This window comes from Poromitra crassiceps, assembly GCF_964638095.1.
Source record: "Poromitra crassiceps genome assembly, chromosome: 7".
In the NCBI taxonomy this organism is placed as follows: domain Eukaryota; kingdom Metazoa; phylum Chordata; class Actinopteri; order Beryciformes; family Melamphaidae; genus Poromitra; species Poromitra crassiceps.
This window is the reverse complement of record NC_139628.1, coordinates 24,770,330-24,796,499: the sequence shown is the minus strand read 5'-3', so window position 1 is coordinate 24,796,499 and position 26,170 is coordinate 24,770,330. Positions and strand designations below refer to the sequence as shown.

The following is a 26,170-nucleotide window of genomic DNA, read 5'->3' as shown; positions in this document are numbered from 1 at the left end:
GAATCAAGTTACTGTTGTTCATCTGCAAGTCTGTTGATGATTGACAGGTCGAAATATCTTTCCTTCGGACCTTTGTGTTTTGTCTGGTATTTTACTAATGTCACACCAAGCTAAATATCTATCATTTTTCCAACAATTTAAGTTAAAGTTAACGTTGTTTGATCTTGTGGTTTCAAACATGCACAATTTCAAAGATTTTACTTTATACTTTTCGTTCTGTTATTTTTTTATTACTTCATATGTGATTATACTTTTCCTAAAATAAACCAATATATTGTTCCATAGTTAAATAAATGAGCTTCAGGTTGAGGTCTACAGGAAGCCAACTCGCACCGACTGGACCAGTACCTCATGTTTGACTCTCACCATCCACTTAATTAGAGCTCAAACTGGGAGTGATCCGCACCCTACAACACCGGGCTGAGATCATACCCACAAACCTTGAGGCCTGAGACAAGGAAAACCAGGGCTTAAAATTTGGCGCGGGATTGTGGGAATCCCGCACATTATTCGGAATTCCCGCATATTTTCAATTTATAAAGGGGGAGTAATCCTGCAAGAGTTTACGCGGACCGATCTATGTGTTTGTGCGGAACGTTGCTTAATGCATTCAAACGATTGGCCGGCCAAGTTACACTTCCGTTGCTGGCAAGTTGACAACAAACAAAAAGCACGCTCGCTCAGTCCTCTCTTGACAACGCTAAAAGCCTCTACTGATTTGCAACGCATGTCTCGCAAGGCTTTCCCAGAGGAAACCTGACGAGGAGGCAGCAGATTTGTTTAGCATTACTGTTAGTTGTGGCTGAGACTAGCTGTGGCTAGTGAACCACGTTAGGTTAGCTGGCGTTATCAGTCCAGGCAGCGCAGCAGTGGTGTTCGCACAATCCGTGTAAGCACTCCCCAAACGGCTTGTTGTGGCAAACATCCACCCATTGAAAGCAATTCATACTCCCAGACCTAGTGTAAATATAAAAACCTCTCATGCTTTACCCAAAATAAAATGTCCAGTCTACCCACTAACGGCGGCTAACATGGAGCTAACGTTCTATTGAAATGGAGTGGGTAGATAATTAGCTTTGGGCCGAATGGACATTTACATAAAAAACAAATCAGTCAACATAACATACAAAATAATGTATTTTATTTAATCTGGTGGAAGCAGACAACCCATTTTGTTGCAAAGTAACATGATAATAGAATAGGCAGGGATGCAAACTAGTCACCTTTAGGTAACAGTGAGTCACCTTTTTCATCCCAAAATAGGGCACTTAAGTGAATGGTTTTGTGTCTGCCCTGGTACCCCAGGGTGAATAGGGTAAACATTTTAATACCCAGCAAACAAGTCATCTACCCAGAAAGTCTGACGTTCTCTCCACGTTCCCCCAAAGTAGCGTTTAGACTGTCCCTTCAAAACAATTCAATATTGATCTCATATTGCTTTGGAAACAATACATGTAGATGTCTTTTGTGTTTTTGTTGAATAAAATGACATTTGATTGACAATTTACATGTTGTGTGATCAGATAGTCACAGTGTGACGTGCACTCCACGTGCAATGATGACTATTATTGAACGCCCTTTTATTTTTTTAAATATGAAAACACGTTCATGTCATATAAGTGCCCATAGCAAATGTCTCTTATTGTATTTATCGCAAGCTTCCTGAATCTTGTGGTGTATTGTCCCATGACTCTTGCCGTAAGTGAACGCAGTGTGTTCTGTGTCTTGGATGTTGTGCTGTGTGCTATGTCTGCTAAATAAATGGTCATGTCACATTGGTTACATTATCGTAAATGATATATAATATATACTTGTCTCATCGTTGGTTGGAATCATGAAACAGAATTAGCGAGGCAGCCTAGCAAGTTCCAGTAGGGACCGTCACATCAAAAGCCAAGTCCTCAATGTTAAGGACTCTGTTAAGGGCCACAGATCTACAGACGGCGGCAGAAAATATAGGCCATTTGAAGCCCGATTTGGAGGAATATCTCATTTTAAATTAATATTTAGATTAGACTATTGTAATGTCATTATTTGCCCTTTCTTACTCACCTCCATATCATCTATACCAGCTCTCCTTGCCCTGTTGAATCATCATGTGCTCTCTCTCTCTCTCTCTCCCTCTTTGCTCTGAATACCCCAGAGTGAACAAAGAAATACTATCAGTAAACTAATGACTTAGAAAGAATATTGATACACACATGATGGAGTCCAACAGGACTCTGTTATTATAGACTGTTGTAGGCCAGGGACAACTGATTTAGTATGAATGGCTTGCAAAAAAAAATCCCTGCATTGATTAAATATTGGCTAGGAGAGGAGTGAAATGTAAACACAATTTTCTGTGAAGTAACAGCCTATTTCACTATGGACTAACAGCTTAATTTCCAGTATGGATATACAAAAGTTGAATAACATTCATTAGGACAGTTCTATCTTATGACAAGACAAGAGTGTGTGTCACTATAAACTATCAGACCCTGTAAATCCACTGTGTAGGAAATGATTATGTAGGACTAGTATAGTATAGCCATCACAGGAAAAAATAAAAGGCTTCTTGGAGATTTGGACAATATCACAGCATCATGTTCGATTTAACATACATTCTTTAATATCACAATCAAATTAATTCATATGCATAATAATTATTACTCTTATGGAGCACAGGAACGTTTTGGAGAGTAGATGGAGAACAGAGATGTCATGTCAGATCCAAAGAGATCTGACATGGTTTGTAATTGTAACTAATTGAATTACTACAAATTTTTTGTTCTTAGGCTTTCATATATTCTGCTTACTTGTAACCCCTCCTTCTTATGAACAAAATAAGGTATAGCATGGTTTTGTAGAAATGTGATTATCTAAACAGCTGTTCTAATCATTCTGATTGTGATTCCATAGCGCAAGCGTTCACGCGGGGAAACCGCATTCAACTATTTAGAAATAATCGGGCGCCTATCTAAAATACCTTAATGTCAATGACAACTTTGACCATTTCATTTGTTTAATTGGCTCTCTTGATCTCTCTCATGATGATGCTGCTGCTGCCTGATCTATAGGATCTAACTCACTAGGCATTTCTGATAGAAGCCAGCAGGGCAGGCAGTTCTGCATGGTTTGGAGGCGGACTTGAGGCAGGACTGAACCATTTTATATCAAATCGAAGGGGGAGGCGGTTGGATGATTTTTTTTTTGCAAAAATACAATACAAATAAAAATAACCCATTCGTTTTATTAGTACATTGTGAATAAAATATTATATTCATGACGATAGGTTGATAATTTAATACAGCAAAAAATTCCAGTCTTCCATTTTTTTAGGCCCCCTGTCAGGGCCCCTGTCAGTCAGGGAATCGTCCACGGTTTACTATACAATACTGCGCCCTGAAGGACCATATAAGCTGGTGACTCCTTCCTTTTTCTTTGTCATTCTCTGCCATGCATTATGTGTGTTCATTGAATGAACTGAGCTCGAGTAAATGTCTGAAGAAATCAAATGTCATCTGATCCATCTTGACTGAGCAGACATCATCCATAAAAACACATCATTATAATATTTCTGAAATTGTATGTTCAGGCAAATTAGGTATTATCTAATTAAATATGTGCTAATTTGCATACATTTATAGTACAGAAATGGGTACATTGGATAAAGCCAGGTCAAAATTATTGTTTCCTTTATGTTAGAGCCAACTGTTTTTACAGAGGGAATTTTGGATATCTCTTTTTACTCCATAAAATATAAAATACTGTCAACAGCCATAAAAAAATACATAGGCTATATTTTCTCCATGTTTAGTAAGACCCCGAAACTATGTTGTTGCCACAGTGCCCTATCTTAATATCATCAGAAGATGTCACTACAACTGATTCTCTTAATATTCATATACCGGTAGGTCCTGTTCTCTGCTCCTGCAACAAGCCAGTTTCAGCACCGTTTTTAAAGTCGCATCTAATATGATCTAAGTTTATTTCCTTTGTAATCCTTCACTCTATAAGGAAATTACTTATTTATATATTTTTGTCGAGATAATTACACTCTGTTCTTCTGTAGGCTATATCTGTAAGAATGTGTAATTTAAATCCCCTGTTGTTGTTTTTTATTTTGTGTACACATATTTTATGATCCATACTTTGTTACAACTTGCAATCAAAAGACCTTCTGTTTACGAGGGTCTTTAGACGCGTCAAACCCTCGACATCATAGCTCGACATGGCCAATCCAGAGGCTAGGATGAGTAAAGCGGAAATGACGTTAGCCTCCAGCGTTTGTGTACACAAAGATGGCGTCAGATTCAAACGGCTTTTGATGAAATGCTGCAGTAAGTGTTTATACTCGTTTCACAGTAACATTCCTCTGCTTTTCTATTGAAAGATAATATAATTATACGACGTGTTGACTTTCCCAAACCAGTTGAAGCTGTTCTTGTTCTGTGCCGCTGCCATAGTAGTTGTTGTTGGGCGTCTTTGTTTGGGCCGCTGTCGTATGAAGATAGCATCAGTCGTTCTATGACTGATGAGTCTCGCGTTGAGGCTAGTATGAAGATAACGTAAAAATCTAGGCTATCCCGGTAAATTCGGCATTCAAATAATCCACCAAGCAGCACGTTATTACAATACAGTTCGTGTCAATTTAAAAATGTTGACACTGCTCGCCTCGTTACGGCGCATTCGCTAACGCTATTTATTTTGGCGAGAGAAGGCTACTTCTAAAAGTTGAATAATGTTGAAATAAGTGCTGCTTTGGTGTGTTGTGTGCATGCCGACTTGAAAAGCGGATTCTGATCATTCCTGAAATGTCTTGACGAATGCTCTGAAGCGTACGTAGGTTAGGCTACTTTGGCGATAAGCGAGGAAACCTTCAGATTTTGTGATGGAGTTTGGCGGTGCAGGTGAAGCGGCCGCGGTTTGAGTGCGTCGCGTCCGCCGCTGGCAAGGCGACGAGAGCCAGGCAACCAGCCTCCTCTGACACCAACACAACCTCCAGGCTCTCTGCACTGCACCTTCTGTCAGCAAAGTAACGGTTGACATGTCACATGGTGTTGGGTAGAGTACTGAAATCTGTAGTAAAATTACAATTACTCCCATGAAAAATGACTCGAGAGTAATAGTGAAACTTATTTTGAGAAATCTATTCATTTTAATATTTGTAGGTGTGTGCAGGCCAGTACAAAATATGTGTGTGTGTGTGTGTGTGTGTGTGTGTGTGTGTGTGTGTGTGTTTGTGTGTGTGTGTGTGTGTGTGTGTGTGTGTGTGTGTGTGTGTGTGTGTGTGTGTGTGTGTGTGTGTGTGTGTGTGTGTGTGTGTGTGTGTGTGTGTGTGTGATGATATCTATACTAGTGATACCCAACCAGGGGTACATGTACCCCTAGGGGTACTTGTGCAGCTTGCAGGGGGTACTTGGAATGATTAGGCATTACAATTTACTTCCTAAATTATTTAAAAAAGATATAGTTATTAGTAATTATATTAATATAATATTAATATAAAGTAATTTCATAAGCCCATTGTTAAAATTGTACGTGCACGCCGCTGCAACTAGTTCCCCCAGCAAGTGTAAAGTGTTACACTGTTTAACCCCCGTTCACACAGGATGCTGAAGCAACGCTGAAGGTAAAGTACGCTTGTTTTGAGTCACTTTGGTTGATCATCTCCAGGGGCTTTAAACCTTCAGCATGCCGACGGAAGCAGCGAAGCGGCGCCTGAAGCAGCCTGACCGGGCCAGGCGGCAGGAGAGCGCGCAGAGCCAGGCGGAGCCACGGGCATCACACCCCAGACTCAAAAACAAGAGCTCCGAGGAGGAGATAGCCAGGTGAGAACCGAGAGTTTAATGTTCCATATATACTTTAATGTTACATATAGACATACTGATCAACAATGACTAATATGGATCTCACACGAGTCATGACTAGGACTACAGATATGCATTCTTTGCAGACCAGTCAATATCTGGTGATCAAACTGCACATGTTACACTGGCCTTTTATTGTGAGCAGCTCAAGGCACACCCGATAATCAATAATCATGCCGTTTAATCAGCATCTGGATATGTCACAGCTGTCAGGTGGAGGGATTATCTTGGCAAAGGAGAGGTGCTCACGAACACGGATTTAAACACATTTGTGAACAAAATTTCAAAGAAATAAGCATTTTTTAAATACTTTATAAGAAATCAGCCTTTTGAGTGCATAAAGAAAGTCTTCGATGTTTTATTTAAACGCACGAGAAATGGGCGCAAAAACACAATTGTTGCATTTATATTTTTGTTCAGTATACATTATACATTATGACTTTTCTGTACAAATACACAGGAGCTGATTCATCTGATTTACTTCCATGTATAGTAATACATGGACTTACATTACAAGGACTACTACTTGAATCTTGAATCATTTGGGAATTTGAAAAAAAAAAGTATGGGAAAAAGTATGAGAAATGTTGTGGTTCAGGTCAGATACACACATAATTCTAGCATTGATGATGTTGTAGACCCGTTTGAGTTCACAGTTTTTGTTGATGTGAAGAATAATGTTCAGATAGAGGGATGCTCTTGTGACCCAGCCACTGTCAGCATGTATTATATCAAATACTCTGCATCAAAATCACATCCAGTCAAGAACACAGGGTCTGCTGGGAAAAATCCTCTCTGCCAATCATCTCACATATTCTGATATTTGCAAAACAGTCTTCTTGATCTATACAGTGATATGACCTAGTTAGCAGGGACAAGAAGATGTCTTATCTGTGTGAATCATATTGAACACACCAGACAACATCTTCAAAACAAATCCATGTCTGGTAAAAGTATGGCATTTTTCCAGTTGAAAATGTGTAGGAACCCTGAACAAAGCTCATGATCGAATGACACTTTTCTATTTTTGTCTCCAGATTGAAGGAGATCATCTCCGCCCTGCAGCAGAAAGGGGAGCAGGGAGGAGAGAGAGGAAAGAGAGAGGAGAAGGAGGAGAGAGAGAGCGAGAGAGAGGGGAAGAGCGGGAGGAGGAGAGAGAGGGCGGGAGAGGACGGGCTGAGATGGAGACTGAACCAGCTGGAGAAAGACAAACTGGAGCTGAAGTCGGTCCACAACCAGGAGGTGAGAAACCAAACCGCTGCTCTCCTCTGTCTCACAGCAGGAGGTGAGAAACCAAACCGCTGCTCTCCTCTGTCTCACAGCAGCGGGATTGTGTGTTGTAGTGTTTAAGTTCCCTCCTGTCCTTTAAGAAGTACCATCACTCGGTTTAATTTGGTGGTTATTTTTGTCATAGGAGCTGTCACTTTGTTCATAAGAAGGAGACTCATTTGGGAACCAAACCCCTCATATATAAAACAGCAGAAAGCCTTTCTTAACACGTTCACTGCCAACAACGAGTTGAGTCGTCAAACAGAATCCAACCGTTCACTGCCAACGACGAGTTGAGTCGTCAAAAAATATATATATATTTTTTTGATGGTGCTACGTGGATCAATGCCCCCCGCGTCTCCTATGGAGATATTGGAAGTATTGAATGTGTATAATCTATTTTACCGACCAGCTAGGTGGCGACGGTGCTCTCCCGACAGAGAGAAAGTCAACCAAAAGCAGCCGCCTCCCGCGGCTGCTTCCTCCATTCTCAAGGAAATGGCTTGCCGATTTTACAGTCATCAGTCACCAGACTCGCCGCTCTCGGGCCGCGCCAGCAGCAGCACACGGGGGATTGCAAATTTGCATAATATATTATGGGTGAAACACACTTTGAAACGCCCGCAGAAAGGCCAGAATCGCACGCATTCCGAAAACCCAGAAACGAACGAGCCTCATTCTCATACTGTAGGCGGGGACGCTTTCGCGCTGCTGCGGTGGGGGGTTCCAGAAATGGACTGGGTGGGCAGCATAAAGCCTAGAGTCGCACAGGGCTTCATCGGGGCTCTCAAACCCAAGAGACGAGTGAGCCCTATCCACACTCGCTGCCAGGGAGGGAGGCTGCTCAAACTCGCTGCCAGGGAGGGAGGCTGCTCAAACTCGCTGCCAGGGAGGGAGGCTGCTCAAACTCGCAGCAGCAGCAGCAGCAGCAGAGCACTCGCTTGTGACAAACGCAGGCTGAAAGCCACTAGACACGCCCACGGAGGGAGGAGTTGAAGGAGAGGGCGTTCGGAACTATATTGTTTGGATGTCTGATCTCTCACTGATGCCAAAAATAAATGGTTAAAGTGACTGTTCTGCCTGTTTGATTGAATTTCACAAAACTGCGATTATCTCAGCTTTCACTCTCAGACAGCTGAAACCATGCTGTACTCAACGGCTAATATCTACATAACTACTAACTCTACAAACTAACTCTTTTAGACAGAGAAAGCACACATTCTATTAGTACTTTTGTGAACTTTGTGTTCACAAACTCCAAGCAGAAAAGAATCCTCGGCTCTTGTAAAATGAGCCAGAATCCTCAAAAAACGGCCTGGCAGAAGCTACCTACAGCAAAAAAAAAACGGCTGGCAGTCAATGTGTTAATAGTCCACACAGTTTGAGGAATTTGTTTCCTAAAATGAGGTAGAGATAGATAGCTCTTTTTAAGAGTGGGCGAGGGTGTATGATGTTGACAGACCCGAAACACCTCACGACCCCAGTTAACATCACTGATGACGCGTCCCAGCGCATGCTGTAGTATGTATATTTGAAAATATATATATGTGTGTGTGTGTGTGTGTGTGTGTGTGTGTGTGTGTGTGTGTGTGTGTGTGTGTGTGTGTGTGTGTGTGTGTTGCACACCACGGCCACTTGTGTGTTGCAGCCAGAGATGGGAAGTAAATCTTTCTACTCCGTACATTTTCAAAACAGGGTAGTTTTAATGCACGACAGACAAAAACGATGTAACGCTGTTTGTCTCTCTCGTCTCTCGCCCTCTCCCATGTGCACCTTTGTTGTGGAAAAACCATATCACACGAGTAGAGTATTTATACATCTTAAAACATGTTCGGAGGGGATGTTCTACGTTTAATAGTCTTCGAATTATATTAATATGACGTGAGTTTCAGTTAGCTTTGCACAGAAACTGCCGGTAGAAATACTTTATTTTTGTAACTTTCTTACATTTCAGAGCCTGTACTTTTTTTTTTACTTTTACTTGAATAAACAAGTTGAATCAGTCCTTCTACTTTTACCAGACTTTTTTTTTTTTTACACAAGTACCCGTACTTCTACTTGAGTAAAGAATGTGTCTACTTTTCCCATCTCTTGCAGCTGTCCTTGCTGCAGGCGCAGGTGGCGCGGCTGCGCTCGGTTGTGGAGAGAGGAGAGGCGCACAGACAGACGCTGGAGTTTGATCTGGCCGTGAGCCGCAGAGAGGCTGAGAGGGTCAGCCAGCTGAGAGGCGACAACCACGGGCTGAGCGGTATGCCGCAGGAGGGCTTCTTCTTCTTCTTCTTTGGATTTGATTGGCGGTTGGCCGCAGTAGGGCTTCTTCTTCTTCTTCTTTGGATTTGATTGGCGGTTGCAGTAGGGCTGCACAATATATCGTTTCAGCATTGTCGTCGCAATGTACGCATGCGCAATAGTCACATCGCAGGACGTGTGATGTCAAGTAAGACCGATTAACTCAAACACGTCCTCAAGTTACAACTTTTTTCCCCGCTTGGTACGAATGGAAAACTCGCATGGTTCTCATTTACCATGAATAATGTACGAGAGAAGTCCGTCTGATATAATGTAATTTACTCTGATTTAAGGGTTTGTTAAAGGAACACTCTGCCCATTTTCAACCAGCTTTGTATCATTAGAACATCAGTAGTATATCAGAAAACTGTAAACGGTTTTGAAGTCTGTCATTTAATTTGACAGTTATTGAGTGTTAAAGTGTGGACCAGTGACATCACTGGTCCACACTAACTCAAATTAATAACTCATTAACTCAAATCAACTCTCAATAACTGTCAAACTAGATGAATGACTTCAAAACTGTTTACAGTTTGAGAGTTGATTTGAGTTAATGAGTTATTAATTTGAGTTAGTGTGGACCAGTGATGTCACTGGTCCACACTTTAACACTCAATAACTGTCAAATTAAATGACAGACTTCAAAACAGTTTACAGTTTTCTGATATACTACTGATGTTCTAATGATACAAAGCTGGTTGAAAATGGGCAGAGTGTTCCTTTAAGAGTTTTGCGGCTCTGAGCTGTAGCTGGGAAGCCTCTGGGGTTGTGCTGGTCTAGTTTAGCTTAGCTTTAGCTTGTAGGTGGTAACAAGCTGTTTACTAAGTCCGGACCAACTGCACGTGCAAGAACTGGCACTTTATTTAGGTACAGCAGCGAACATATTGCATATATATGCACCTTCTTAAAGGGGAGGCTTGATAGAGCTATTCAAGTCATTTGGTGAAAATTCCTGTATTTTTTCATATCGCAATATATATATATATATCTATATATATCTATAGATAGATAGATAGATAGATAGATAGATAGATAGATAGATAGATAGATAGATATAGCTATCGCAGAAAAAAATTATTGTCATTTTTTTCCAATGTCAGTTTTTCCCAATACCATGCAGCCCCACGCCTCATAATGCTGCCTTTACATTACGGGCAATAGAAGCTACTAAAGCAACAGATGAACATCGCTCTCTGCCGTTGGTGAACGTCATCTTATTTGCAGATGGGCCGATGGCAGTCATCAAGGCCAATATCGGACGATGTACAGCCGATAAATCAGTGCATCCAACCCCCCTTCATTTGTTTTTTCTTCTTCTTCTCCGGATTCTTCTCCCGTCTTCTCCCCTATTGTACTTGGCCGGTTCCCCCTGCTGTACCGGTCATTGCCCCGCCCCCCCTCTGCTGATCTGCGGAGAGTTGTAGACTAGTACATGCTTCCTCTGATACATGTGCAGTCACCCGCTGACAGCGAGGAGTCTCTGCGGTGGTAGGCGAGTGCTTTTACCTCTACACTACCCAGGCGTCCCCTAAATCAATATGTTGTCCGACAATATTCTGTATGTGTGCGTGTGTGTGTGTGTGTGCGTGCGTGTGTGTGTGTGTGTGCGTGTGTGTGCTTGTGTGTGTGTGTGTGGGTGTGGGTGTGTGTGTGTGTGTGTGTGTGTGTGTGTGTGTGCACTGTGCAGTGCGTGCAGCAGAGCTCCAGCAGACAGTGTCAGACCTGCAGAGAGCTCTGGAGGTCACGCGGCAGGCCCGGGACGAGGACCAGCATGCACTGCAGCAGGAAGTGGAGGAGCGAGACCGGCTGGTGCAGAGCGTCAGCTCAGACAACCAACGACTGCACCAGCTACTGCAGGTGACACACACACACACACACACACACACATGTGCACACACACACACGTGCACGCACACACACACACACACACACACACACACACACACACACACACACGCAAACCTTTACTTAATATTTTGTGGCAGTTTCATCAAATGTAATCACGTGTTTCATTCTCTCTACTGTAATCCTGTCTGTAACATTGGATAGACTGTCTCTAATTATAACTAGAAGGTAGGAAGCTACGGGCTTCGCGTGCTCGCCTGTAGCTTGCACGCTTCTCATGCTGGCCAATTGTGAGCCGCGCGCCGTGTGGAAGCCCTCGCCTTCGTAGCGAGATATTATAGACTGGCAACCTGTTGTCTGCCTGGGATCTGTCACTGGACGTAAAGCAGTTCAGTGGAGACAATGCTGCCCTCATTGTCCTACACAAACACCCTCACACTCGTTTGCCTGTGGTGGCCGTGGAGAGGATAATAATAATAATAATAATAATAATAATGGGTTAAAAAAACAGAGAGAACAACACATTAAAAACAAGAATTACATAGCATAAAATCACAACACAAGTAATCAAACATTAAAAGTAGGGATGTCACTGTGTACACGTGTAACCGGATAGTAAATCATATCCGTTTAGAAAAATCAATAACCAACTACGCGTCTCTTTTTTTTTTGTCCTTTTAAATAACGTTTTTAAATAAAGTTTTGACAATGACTTGACTGTGTTTTGGACTCGCAGTCATTCATTTCTCATAAAAAATAAACTGTTTAGAGGTGATAATGCTGCCTGTAAGCTACAGATGATAACGTTAGCATTACACTAATCGGTGCAGTAACGTTGCACGTAATGGAGGACACATGGCCCATGTGACCGCGGCGGTCACAATGTAACGTTAATCAAGCGGGCGAGACCTCGCTGGGAAACCGACGAGGGACAATTTTGTGATATTATTGTGATTTATGATATAAAGTTTGGTCCGAGAAGGGGCAGAAAGAGGCAGTGCTTATCTACTCCTGCCCCTTCCTTACAACATTATATTGCACTTATAGATTCTCACTCTTAGTAAAACTCTCTCAAAAAAACTGAGAGAAGACAAATGAACAGTTTACACGTTTAGAAAATGTTGTAACCGTTGAAATAGGCTTTGAAATAGGTGGGTTTTGACTAGGCAGATGGAGGCTCTGTCAGCCCAGGTCCGGTGCTTCTATGGTCCTGAGTGGTGGGGATAGGAGGAACAGAGGCTGCGGGTGCGTGATGGTGGAGCAGGTTGCTGAGGTAGGAGGGGGCCTGGTTGTGGAGAAGCTTTATGAGTGAGGAGAAGGATGCGATCAAACCCATGCCAACTCATCCACGACCTCTCGTGCCTATGCCCTTCACTAGGGTGTCCATTCCAATGTATTGTATTATTTGCATTGCACAGTGTCACTGAGCAGTTTAACCTGTTTGTATTACTTTTGATTTGTCAACTGTGGGAGTCTTTCAGTGTCTAGGAAATGTATTTTTGGGGGGGGGACATTTTGCCCCCACTGTCTAAAAGCTGGGGGCATTTGCAAAATTTTGGGGGCACTCTGAAAAATAGTAATTAGTGTATAAGGTTACTAAAGCGTATAGTGGGAACAACAGCGCTGTTTGTGTGAGAGTGTTCTTCATCGTCTTCTTCTGGCAGCCAGCTTGCAGGTGCTGAGTGTGTGTTAGAGATGGAAATTAAATTAATTGAATGAAAATAAAATTATCAACATATTGGAGGAAAGTTTTGCCCCTGGATCATGGTTTTTAGGGGCATTCTGAGATTTCTTGGGGACATTTTTGCACTAGCCCCTGGCTAAATTCCTACACTGGAGTCTTTTAAAGTGAAACGAGGCATTCAAAAGCCCAGTGGTCTCTTTTTTTATCCATCACCGCAATGTCACAGACAGCAGGAAGCTTGACTACAAGTAAGGGTGTGTAGAAGGGACGAAATAGCACGCGATAAAAAAAAAGCTTCTACTCAAAAGCTTCTACTCGCACCTTAATTAACGCACAATTAACGCATTAACGCTAATTACCACTGTTTCTGTTACTATTACGACCATGACCAGCTATTCTTCTCTCTCTCTTTCTCTCCCTCTCTCTCTCTCTCTAGGAGCAGGAGGAGGCCCTGGGGGCATCGGAGAGGAGGATGGCGGAGGTGCAGAAGGAGAGAGAGAAGGAGGCCGAGGCAAATGTGCGGCAAGCCAACGAGCTGAAGTACCTGACGGAGAGAGAGGAGAGGAGCAGGAGAGAGAGGGAGGTGAGAGCGGGAGGAGGAAGAGAAGAAGGGATGAAAGAGTGATGGAGAGAGGGAGATTGGGAGGGGTGAGGAAGGAAGAGAGGGAAGGAGACAAAGAGGAGAGAGGTCGAGGAGAAAAAATGGCAACTCCAGTGCTCAATACTCTAATAATTATATTACTACTACATTATAATAATAATAATGTCTATTGATATTCTATGTCTGTCTCCCCTCTCTTTCTCTCTCTCTCTCTTTCTCTCTCAGCTGTCAGAACAGAGGGTGAAGTCTCTGGAGTCAAACATCGAAGCGGAGCGTGCTGCTCACCTGGAGTCCAAGTTCAACTCTGAGATCGTCCAGGTGACACACACACACACAGACACACACACACGCATATGCGCGTGCACACACACACACACACACACACCATGTAATTTTTGTGTGTGACATTAAGCCAAGTGAGATGTATGTGTGTGTGTGTGTGTGTGTGTGTGTGTGTGTGTGTGTGTGTGTGTGTGTGTGTGTGTGTGTGTGTGTGTGTGTGCACGTCTGTGTGCGTGTGTGTGTGCGTGTGCGTGCGTGCGTGCGTGCAGCTGCGGGTGCGGGACCTGGAGGCGGCGGTGGTTGTGGAGCGCTCGGGACACCAGGAGGCGCTGTCCAGCCTGGAGCTGCTGCGCTCTCAGTTCAGAGAGGTGGAGCGAGCGTACGGCCAAGAGAGAGAGCAGCTGCAGCGGTGAGAACAACACAAACAACAACAACAACAAACAAACAAACAAATGGTCAACATGTTGTCCCCCACCAGTGATGTGGTTCCACCCTTGGGTCAGTCAGTGTTTGCTGAGTGGACCTTATGTAGCCCCGCCCACTTGACCCATTGTATCACGACTTCCTGTTCAAAACGCCCGGCTGTTTTACCTGCTCAAACTAGTCTGACTCACCTGGTCAAACCCAGTTTGACTCACATTATGAGTCAGACTAGGTTTATGAGTCACAGGAAGTGTAAATAGAGAGGCAAAGTGGAACGTCACTTCCTGCTTCACCACTGTACCAGAGATTTTCATCCGCCATTTATTTTCCCATAGGCATTTCGTAAAATGCTTATAAAATAGTTTTACTTCGTCGAACCAAACGGTTCAGCTAACGCTATAATCGGGAGACACCATATAACATTTCACTCTGACCAAAACTTTAAAAAACAACATCAAAAAATATTTTCTTTAAACCGGCATTTTTTTTTAACGTTTTGGTCCCAGTGAAATGTTATGCAGTCCCTCCTGTTTCTAAATATATCTGTACCGTTTGGTTTGAACCAGTAAAACTATTTTTTATACACATTTTACGAAATGTGTATGGGAAAATAAATGGCGGATGAAAATCTCTGGTACAGCGCTGAAGCAGGAAGTAGGCGGTCACTTTGCCTCTATAGAATCAGAACTTACGATTGTATTGACACTTCCTGTTAGTCTCTCAAGCCAGACAGTCTCTTCAAAATAAGGTTAATAGACACTGGGCCTTTTTTTTTACAGCAGCCATTTTGTGTCTCAAAGGCAGGGTAAACACAGGTGCAACCAAAACATTCCAACGTCCGATCCATTTAGGTGTTCCAGTACTGGGGTCTGGGGACCTCATTAATATTTTGGTTGCACCTGTGTTTACCCTGCCTTTTAGACACAAAATGGCTGCTGCGAAAAAGGCCCATGAAAAGACAGAAGGACTATATTTCTGTTGCCTAATTCTCCTCAGGATTTAATTAGCTTAGGCTTACAAGTTATATCTTGAAATGTAGTAACTGTTATTGTCCTGTCTGTACTCAATACAGTACTAAATAAGAACGACAGTACAATACACAACAAATACAATCTCTCCATTACACAATGTATAATACAAATCCAATATAACGTACAACATACAAAACTGCAGGCTGCAGAAGGAGCACCGGCGGTGTCAGTCTGACCTGAGCGTCGCCTTGGAAACGGAGAGGAAGACGACCTCTGACCTCACAGACAGGCTGGAGGAGGAGAGGAGACGGCACGCCAACACACACACACTGCTGGAGGAGGTGACGCGCGCACGCACACGCACACACACACACATCACCATCTTTAAACATCAACATTCATCCGTTAAAGGAACAGGGCCGTCTGGGTAGTGCAGAGGTAAAAGCACTCTTCTTCTGGCAGGTGGGAAGCCGGTGGGGTATGAGTGCTGGTCGCTGCACTAGTGCCTCCTCTGGCCTGTTGGGGGATAGGGGAACTTTGCAATAACGCCTCCTCTGGTCGGTCGGTGCGCCTGTTCGCGGGGAAGGGGAACTGTGGGCATAGCGTGATCCTCCCGCACGCTATGTCCTGCCGGTGAAATTCCTCACTGTCAGGTGAAAAGAAGCGGCTGGCGACTGAACAGGTACCAGAGGAAGCATGTGCTAGTCTACGGCTCTCCCCAGATCGGCAGAGGGGGTGGAGCAACGACCAGGACGGCAGGGGGAATTGGCCAAGTCCAATTGGGGAGAAGAAAAAAATCTGTCATCTCCACCCCCTCATGCCAGTGTAAACACAGGTGAAGTTAGCTCCTCCCCCTCATGCCAGTGGAAACACAGGTGAAGTTAGCCCCTCCCCCTCATGCCAGTGGAAACACAGGTGAAGTTAGCTCCTCCCCCTCATGCCAGTGTAAACACAGGTGAAGTTAGCTCCTCCCCCTCATGCCAGTGTAAACACAGGTGAAGTTAGCCCCTCCCCCTCATGCCAGTGTAAACACAGGTGAAGTTAGCTCCTCCCCCTCATGCCAGTGGAAACACAGGTGAAGTTAGCTCCTCCCCCTCATGCCAGTGGAAACACAGGTGAAGTTAGCTCCTCCCCCTCATGCCAGTGTAAACACAGGTGAAGTTAGTCGATATAACACACAGGGAGGTTGTCAGCACAACTCAAGAGAGAACCAGTCATCATTGACTTCAGTTAGTGTAGAGATGATGACATAAGTTTCAGTTTTGGGTGAACTATACCTTTAATGTTTTTATATGTAAACCAAATTATTTCCTCCCCCATTTCCTGTGTGTGTGTGTGTGTGTGCGCGTGCGTGCGTGCGTCCATACGTCCGTGCGTGCGTGTGTGTGTGTGTGTGTGTGTGTAGGTTGCTAAGAGGCAGTCCCATACAGAAAAGGTCCATATGAGCTGCATGAAGGAGATCAGAGAAACACTGCAACGACACAGCAACGCAGGTAGGAAGTGTGTGTAACAGGCCCTCATGACACAGCAACACAGGTAGGAAGTGTGTGTAACAGGCCCTCATGACACAGCAACACAGGTAGGAAGTGTGTGTAACAGGCCCTCATGACACAGCAACACAGGTAGGAAGTGTGTGTAACAGACCCTCATGACACAGCAACACAGGTAGGAAGTGTGTGTAACAGACCCTCATGACACAGCAACACAGGTAGGAAGTGTGTGTAACAGACCCTCGTGACACAGCAACACAGGTAGGAAGTGTGTGTAACAGACCCTCATGACACAGCAACACAGGTAGGAAGTGTGTGTAACAGACCCTCGTGACACAGCAACACAGGTAGGAAGTGTGTGTAACAGACCCTCATGACACAGCAACACAGGTAGGAAGTGTGTATAACAGACCCTCGTGACACAGCAACACAGGTAGGAAGTGTGTATAACAGACCCTCATGACACAGCAACACAGGTAGGAAGTGTGTATAACAGACCCTCGTGACACAGCAACACAGGTAGGAAGTGTGTATAACAGACCCTCATGACACAGCAACACAGGTAGGAAGTGTGTGTAACAGGCCCTCATGACACAGCAACACAGGTAGGAAGTGTGTGTAACAGACCCTCATGACACAGCAACACAGGTAGGAAGTGTGTATAACAGACCCTCATGACACAGCAACACAGGTAGGAAGTGTGTGTAACAGGCCCTCATGACACAGCAACACAGGTAGGAAGTGTGTGTAACAGGCCCTCATGACACAGCAACACAGGTAGGAAGTGTGTGTAACAGACCCTCATGACACAGCAACACAGGTAGGAAGTGTGTATAACAGACCCTCGTGACACAGCAACACAGGTAGGAAGTGTGTGTAACAGACCCTCGTGACACAGCAACACAGGTAGGAAGTGTGTGTAACAGACCCTCGTGACACAGCAACACAGGTAGGAAGTGTGTGTAACAGACCCTCATGACACAGCAACACAGGTAGGAAGTGTGTGTAACAGACCCTCGTGACACAGCAACACAGGTAGGAAGTGTGTGTAACAGGCCCTCATGACACAGCAACACAGGTAGGAAGTGTGTGTAACAGACCCTCATGACACAGCAACACAGGTAGGAAGTGTGTGTAACAGACCCTCATGACACAGCAACACAGGTAGGAAGTGTGTGTAACAGACCCTCATGACACAGCAACGCAGGTAGGAAGTGTGTGTAACAGACCCTCATGACACAGCAACACAGGTAGGAAGTGTGTGTAACAGACCCTCGTGACACAACAACACAGGTAGGAAGTGTGTGTAACAGGCCCTCATGACACAGCAACGCAGGTAGGAAGTGTGTGTAACAGACCCTCATGACACAGCAACACAGGTAGGAAGTGTGTGTAACAGGCCCTCATGACACAGCAACACAGGTAGGAAGTGTGTGTAACAGGCCCTCATGACACAGCAACGCAGGTAGGAAGTGTGTGTAACAGGCCCTCATGACACAGAGATATATTAGTTAATTTAGAGATATATTAGTTCAGATTAGTAAGCATTCTCTCTCTCTCTCTCTCTCTCTCTCTCTCTCTCTCTCTCTCTCGGTGACTGCAGAGTCTGCAGACTGCAGCTCTGCAGTGAAGGATGCTGGGAGTCGGAGTCGCTCTGCTGTCCTGCTGCAGATGCTGAAGACCACACTCTGCAGCTACCAGCACAGCCTGGAGGAGAGCAGGAAGCAGGTCAACACACACACACACACACACACACACACACAATGTCTTCTCCTTACACTTAACGATACTCAGATGTTAAAGTCCTCACCGTGGGTAGCGCTGAGGCCCGCTAGGCTTTCGTGCAGCTGCCCAAAAAGTGAGGGAGTGTGGAGCGATGGCTGGTGTACTGCAGCCAACACGCTGAGCTGATGTTCCAGGATGACTGTCAACATCCCATCCAGGCTCCCATTGAAGTATAATCCAACTTTATGGGACTCCGGTCCGGGTGGTGCAGCGGTAGATTCCCTGCCTAGCAACACGAGGGTCGCATGTTCAAGCCCCCGTGTTACCTCCATACAGGCACAATTGGCCGTGTCTGTGGGTGGGAAGCCGGGCGGGAAGTGCTCGCTGCTCTAGTGGTCGGGGCGGCTGTCCGAGGGGAGGGAATAGCGTGATCCTCCCACGCGCTACGTCCTGCCAGTCACGGTGAAAGTCCTCGGTGTCAGGTGAAAAGAAGCGGCTGGCGACTGCACATGTATCAGGGGAAGCATGGTGCTAGTCTACAACTCTCCCTGGATCGGCAGAGGGGGCGGAGCAACGACCGGGACACCCCAGCAGGGAATTGGCCAACTACAATTGGGGAGAAAATGGGGGGCAATCGGGAAAAAAAAGTATTCTCCTTATGTCAAGTTCAGATTACAGTTCAGTGTTCCAGATCAGACCAGATCAGATCAGAGCCAAATTCACGTTGGCTTGACACTCGCAGACCGGCGCTCGATTGCTGTGTGAAATGTTCAAAGCTGCGATCTGAGAGCTCGCCGATGAGTCGCAGACGCCCGACAGATATCAGGGGAGCAACGAGCTACAGCCAATGAGAGCACAAGACACGGGTGATGACAGCAGAGTCAGAGCCGTATAATAGAAGAGTTCCGACATCTCCATTCACTCCAATGGACCAGTTTTTTTCCAGGAAGTAGAAAGTGGAACTCTTGAGTAAAAAAAGCAGCACTGTCGAGTTGCAGCAAAATAGACAGTTTGTGTTGTACTTTGAAAGGGTTTTTCATCCCTTGAATCAAATTGTACATTATCAGCTTTATTTTAGCATGCAAAAGTAGCACGAGACCCATTCCTGGCTGTTCATTGGCTAATGAGTCTCGCATTTTGGTCCTCCGCTGACGCCACTCTCTTACTAGAGGACACTAAGCAGAGTCAACTCCTCAGCCAATGAGAGCACAAGACACGGGTTGATGACAAGCAGAGTCAACTCCTCAGCCAATGAGAGCACAAGACACGGTGTGATGACAAGCAGAGTCAACTGCTCAGCCAATGAGAGCACAAGACACGGGGAGATGACAGCAGAGTCAACTCCTCAGCCAATGAGAGCACAAGACACAGGGTGATGACAGCAGAGTCAACTCCTCAGCCAATGAGAGCACAAGACACGGGTTGATGACAGCACAGTCAACTCCTCAGCCAATGAGAGCACAATACACGGTGTGATGACAAGCAGAGTCAACTGCTCAGCCAATGAGAGCACAAGACACGGGGTGATGACAAGCAGAGTCAACTCGTCAGCCAATGAGAGCACAAGACACGGGGTGACGACAGCAGAGTCAACTCCTCAGCCAATGAGAGCACAAGACACGGGGTGATGACAGCAGAGTCAACTCCTCAGCCAATGAGAGCACAAGACACAGGGTGATGACAGCAGAGTCAACTCCTCAGCCAATGAGAGCACAAGACACAGGGTGATGACAGCAGAGTCAACTCCTCAGCCAATGAGAGCACAAGACACGGTGTGATGACAGCAGAGTCAACTCCTCAGCCAATGAGAGCACAAGACACGGTGTGATGACAAGCAGAGCCAACTGCTCAGCCAATGAGAGCACAAGACACGGGGAGATGACAGCAGAGTCAACTCCTCAGCCAATGAGAGCACAAGACACGGGGAGATGACAGCACAGTCAACTCCTCAGCCAATGAGAGCACAAGACACGGTGTGATGACAAGCAGAGTCAACTGCTCAGCCAATGAGAGCACAAGACACGGGGTGATGACAAGCAGAGTCAACTCCTCAGCCAATGAGAGCACAAGACACGGGGAGATGACAGCAGAGTCAACTCCTCAGCCAATGAGAGCACAAGACACGGGGTGATGACAGCAGAGTCAACTCCTCAGCCAATGAGAGCACAAGACACGGGGAGATGACAGCAGAGTCAACTCCTCAGCCAATGAGAGCACAAGACATGGGGTGATGACAGCAGAGTCAACTCCTCAGCCAATGAGAGCACAAGACACGGGGTGATGACAGCAGAGTCAACTCCTCAGCCAATGAGAGCACAAGACACGGTGTGATGACAGCAGAGTCAACTCCTCAGCCAATGAGAGCACAAGACACGGTGTGATGACAGCAGAGTCAACTCCTCAGCCAATGAGAGCACAAGACACGGTGTGATGACAGCAGAGTCAACTCCTCAGCCAATGAGAGCACAAGACACGGTGTGATGACAGCAGAGTCAACTCCTCAGCCAATGAGAGCACAAGACACGGGGTGATGATGCACAAACTGATTTCTCCAAGTAACAGTTGTTCCTGGACCAACATTTGCTCCTAGTACGGGCTGGGAAAACCCCGCCCCCGAACTCATTTGATTGGTCGCTTGCTTCTTTCTGAAAACGTGCGACAAGTAAAAAAGATGTGTTTAAGATTTTCTGATCTAAGCACGACCAGACCCAAACCACATTGTTGTACTTGCCTAAACCTAATGTCTAACCCTAATGTTTTATACAAATGTGTGTGGATCGACCAGGAATCGAACCCGTCTTCAGATTAGAAAGGCGCGCACCTTATCCATTTAGCCATAGGACCAAGCTCACCCTGAGCTGCACTCTTTTAGATTAGATTTTATTAGCACCATACAGAAAAAAAGGCAAGCAAGAACACAAAAATAAATAAATAAATAAATAAATAAAAACAGTGCAGGGAGAGAAAGGAAGCCCAGAGCCCTCTCCCATGATAAAACATTAATTTCTACAGTTTATAGGAAAGACAATTTAACAAGAAAAGGAAAAAAAAGAAAGAAATATGTATAATCAAAACAAACACAAGGATTCAGGATAATTCAATATTACATAACCAATTCAATAATTACATTGACAATTAAGGTTGCGGTTAATAGAAAATAAAATATGAAAGGAGAAACATACAGATGGTCAGGACAATATGAGATGCGCTTTAAGGAGTTTCTTAAAGGATGTCAAGGATGTAATTGTTTTGAGTGGCAGGGACAGGTTATTCCAGAGCTGGGTACCTCTGAAAGTGATGCAATATTGATGTTTAGATGTTAGATTTTCACACCCTAACCCTAATCTTAACCAATTTGTTTTTACTTGCTGCACATTTTCAGGAAGAAGCAATTGCGGCGACCAATCAAATGAGTTTGGGGGCGAGGTTCTCCCAGCCCATACTACACTCTGACCAAAACTTTAAAAAACAACATCGGAAAAATATTTTCTTTAAACCGGCATTTTCTTTAACGTTTTGGTCCCAGTGAACTGTTATGCAATCCCTCCTGTTTCTAAATATATCTGTACCATTTGGTTTGAACCAGTAAAACTATTTGTATACACATTTTACGAAATGTGTATGGGAAAATAAATGGCGGATGAAAATCTCTGGTACAGCGCTGAAGCAGGAAGTAGGCGGTCACTTTGCCTCTATAGAATCAGAACTTACGATTGTATTGACACTTCCTGTTAGTCTCTTAAGCCAGACAGTCTCTTCAAAATAAGGTTACTAGGACAATGGGCCTTTTTTACAGCAGCATGTTGGTCCAGGAACAACTGTTTCTTGGTGAAATCAGATTGTGCAGGAGGCGATAGAAGAGTCAGCTCCTCTGCTGTCGTCTGCAGCAGCTCCCTGAACTCAGTCTCAGCATGCATCCATGCATCCGTCTGAAGAAATATTTCAGAAACTAAATAAAACGTTTAATTGCGTTTCCACTGGAGGGTTTCCTCTGTCCTGTAACTGCAGTTCTTAGACTCCAAAACTCCCGATTAGAAGACAGCAAGTTGTGCAGTGTGAATGGAGCAGCGATCTTACACATGTATTGTGTCCAAGCTATAAATAGAAATGTATTTCTCCTGTCTTTTCCCTCTTTGTGTTTCTAGTCTAATAGTCTTTTTTCCTACTATCTCCTCCTGGGTGTGTTTTGTTTCTTCTCCTCTATCTGTTTTTCTCTCCTCTTTTTGTCCTGCTCGTAGTGTGTCTAATATCCTCTTTCCCCCGGGCAGGTCCAGGATCTGCTGTTGGCCTCAGAGAGACTGCAGGAGGAGAACCAGACTCTGCAGCGGCTGACCTCGGGTCAGAAGAGGCAGAGGGCGGTAAACAAACTGCTCTTTTTCTGATTGCAGGCCTGGAAAGTGTGTGAACCTCCTCCACTCGCGTTGAACTTATTGACGCGGCGGCCATTTTGAACCTTTGTGAACATCTACCTGGACCAAGATGCATCATACAAAGATTGATCATTTCACAGATTCACAATGTAGAATCACGAATCTGGAGGAGAGCTTCACACTTGATTTGATGTTTGGATATTTGTGACACATATGATAGATATGATAATCTCCCAGGTGGTGATCGTCTTGAAAGCTTTGACACTTTTGCGACGCTGCCATGTTGAAACAATGTTTCCAGGCGTGTATCAAAGTGGCCAAGCCACGTGATATCAGCGTTTCCATTGGTTCAAAGCTTCAGAAACCCTTGTTTCTCTCATTTATATATATCATCTTATAAAACGGCTCTCTCAAATCAAGCAATCCGATTGGCTCGTAGCTGTGGTTTATTTAGCATATACCACACTAAATATACCGCAGTTCACCATCAGAGCCACATATTGCCCTGAACACTGTGTGGCTCTAATGGAGAGTTGATACGAAGGTGGGTCCAAACAGCTCATTTAAGACATTTAAATATTCTAATAATTATTATAATTTTCATATCGCCATACTTGGTAACCGTTTTATAAAAGCATTAGATCACTTCAGACCGTGATGTATGCTTGTTCTACCACACACCTAAGGGTGTTTTCACCCTCCGCCGAAGCACAACCCTTAGGTGTGTGGTATAATAAGCATATACCACAGCCTGTTGTGATCTATTGCTTAAATATGTCATTATTACTACTCCCAGGTAGTTTACCACCCCAACTGTTAAAAATGGCCGCCAGTTGAATAAGGCAGATGGAGGAACTGACCAGTCTCTCTCTCTCTCCCCTCCAGGAGTCAGAGCAGGTGTCGATCGCCCTGAGGGAGGAGGTGGCCCGTCTGCGGCAGGAGAGCTCCGATTGGTCGACGCAGAGCCACGGTCTCCGGGCGGAGCTGCAGGCCGCCCAGCTCGCCCTGGACAGAGAGAGAGAGGAGAGGGCGAGCGAGAAAGCAGAGAGGGAGCGTGAGAGGCAGGAGAAGGAGAGAGAGAGGGAGAGAGAAAAGGAGAGAGAGAGGGAGGAGAGGACAGCAGAGGTCCAGAAGATAACCGACCACTACCAGAAAGAGTCTAAGGTACTCACACACACACACACACACTTTCTCTCTCTTCTGTCATTTTCTTATAGTCCCTCTACCTCCTCTCTCCACTTTCTCTCCTTCCCTTTACTTCTCTCTCTCTCCCTCCGTTTTTCCATCTCGCTCTCAATCCAATCCAAATAGGAAGGCATGGGAAACCTATGTTTACACTGCCGAAGCAAATGTGAAATAAAAACAAAAACTGCACATACAAATAAGGATCTACGAGAACAGTGATTCCCAAACTGTGTTCTAGGGTCCACTGATGGTCTGTGAGGGTCCACCTGGTGGGTAAATAAGATGTTTACCTGGTGTTACGAACGCGTGAGATTGCTAGATGGTATGATAGTTAGAAATATTGCACAATTGGCTCGCAATTAGCGGACGTGTATTTTAGTGTGATCAGAAATTATATCAAGCTATGTAGTCATACAGCTAATTCCCTCACCAGCAATACACAAGCAAGGAAGAAGAAAGAAGCAAGAAATAGGCATTTGGTTTCCTTATATTATGAATGAAAGATTGGCGGCCTACCAGATGGTCCGAAACAACGATATGGCGTGTGGATGCCCTCCCGTCGGGCCTCTGGGCCAGCACCGGCGTTGTGTCACTCCGAACACGGCCAGCCCGCTCGGCCTGGAACTGTTCAGTGTGAGGAGGGTGGTTGAATGGAGAAGGTCCTCCTTCGGGTCTCCGTCGGTCTTCTGCACAACGTCCCCTGAAGTCCTCAGAACTCTCCAATGACTACGGCAGTTGGTCTCCGAGTAACTGGCTGGGCGTAGTGAAGCGCCCACTCCCATCTATCGGAGCTCTCCTGCTCAATGTCAGGTTGTTACCTGGAAGTAACCAGTGTAGCCTGGCTCTCCCCTTTCACCTCACCTCACAGGTGTTCTGCAGCTTCTGCTGGTCTCACTGCTATGTGCCACCTGTAGCATCTGCTTGTCCTTGGCTAGATGCCATCTTTATTGTCTATGTAATGCACAGCACCTGTGCCACTCTCCAGGGCATGACATCATATTCTTGAAGTCCCAAGGAGAGTTAAAGGGACAAATACATAATCCCCAATACATTCCATACAGCCGCCACTCATAATATATATGAAACCAAATGCCCTCACCAATAGGAAAGTAAAGAAAGTGAAGAGGAAGTAAAAGAAAGGGGACGTATGTAACACCTGGTGTGTCGCATCAATTTTGCACTGGTCAAATGTTGTCTTGGTTAATAGCACGCGCATCTAATGCCAAAAAGGGCAGGTCGCTGAGCCGAAAGTGACACAGTACAAACATGACTAAAAACAGCTTGCACACTGCAGGGCTCCAGTTTCAGAGTTTTATTGCACCAAAAGGCAATGCACTGTATTTCACTGTCTCTGAGAAAGATCAGCTGGATGCAGTTTACAAGCAACGTACTACAAGCAACAATTGCAACATCAAATCTCAAATCCCTTTGAGAAGCAGGCATCAAGAAGTGTAGAAAGCTGAGAAAACACGGAGAAATGAACTGGACAAATAACTGACACATTGTGATGCATTCAAGTGCGCTAGGAAAACTGGTGGTTGTTGTTGTTTTTTTAAAGATGTTTTTTTTGGCCATTTTGCCTTTATTGATAGGATAGTATGTGCTAGACAGCGACAGGAAGGCAGGGGGGGAGAGAGGGGGAGGACATGCAACAAAGGGCCGCAGGTCGGATTCGAACCCGGGGCAGCTGCGTGAAGGACAATGCCTTAATGGTACACCAGGTTAGGGTTACCGGGACATGGCATGCTAGATGACCCCCTGTGGTTTGTTCTTGAAATGACAAAAAATCTAAACCAAGTCATGATGTCTCATTTAGATGAGCTCATAGAACAACAAAATCACGTTGAAAGTGACAGAAGAGAGAGAGTCGAAAAGTTGCGGGCTAGCGAGGGAACAAGGTATAAGACCTACCAAGCCATTAACCCAGATGGTGTCTGTTCACCTGCTCTATACCAGCAATGCAGCATTGATCGAAGACCATCTGAGAATAACGTTCACCCGGTTCAGGTTATCTGCCGACAGATTAGGCATAGAAACAGGGAGATGGAGCCGTACACCAACACCACCTGAACAACATATGTGCTGCTGTAGGACTGGCGTGCAGAATGAGGAACACATACTTGTTGTGTGTCCTCTCACACAGGAGATTGGGACAAGTTATGGGCATGACTCTACCCAGCTGAG

General features: G+C 45.0%; 2 protein-coding genes across 2 annotated transcripts in view; both read left to right on the top strand.

Annotated features, from left to right (window-relative positions):
- Nucleotides 1-5,612, top strand: part of LOC310779483 (NACHT, LRR and PYD domains-containing protein 3-like) — a gene marked incomplete at both ends in the record, with an annotated part of 33,284 nt that extends 27,672 nt beyond the window's left edge. Inside the window, one exon of the mRNA XM_083640015.1 lies at nt 5,594-5,612. Within this exon, the coding sequence (XP_083496141.1) occupies nt 5,594-5,612 (19 nt within the window). The remainder of the gene's footprint in view (nt 1-5,593) is intronic.
- Nucleotides 5,613-5,676: 64 nt separating this feature from the next.
- The window catches only part of ccdc171 (coiled-coil domain containing 171), a gene marked incomplete at both ends in the record, with an annotated part of 39,933 nt that continues 19,439 nt past the window's right edge, over nt 5,677-26,170 (top strand). Inside the window, 11 exons of the mRNA XM_083640013.1 lie at nt 5,677-5,813; nt 7,010-7,094; nt 9,219-9,369; nt 11,098-11,267; nt 13,376-13,522; nt 13,766-13,858; nt 14,092-14,231; nt 15,419-15,548; nt 18,378-18,434; nt 22,700-22,789; nt 23,687-23,965. Of these exons, the coding sequence (XP_083496139.1) occupies nt 5,677-5,813; nt 7,010-7,094; nt 9,219-9,369; nt 11,098-11,267; nt 13,376-13,522; nt 13,766-13,858; nt 14,092-14,231; nt 15,419-15,548; nt 18,378-18,434; nt 22,700-22,789; nt 23,687-23,965 (1,479 nt within the window). The remainder of the gene's footprint in view (nt 5,814-7,009; nt 7,095-9,218; nt 9,370-11,097; nt 11,268-13,375; nt 13,523-13,765; nt 13,859-14,091; nt 14,232-15,418; nt 15,549-18,377; nt 18,435-22,699; nt 22,790-23,686; nt 23,966-26,170) is intronic.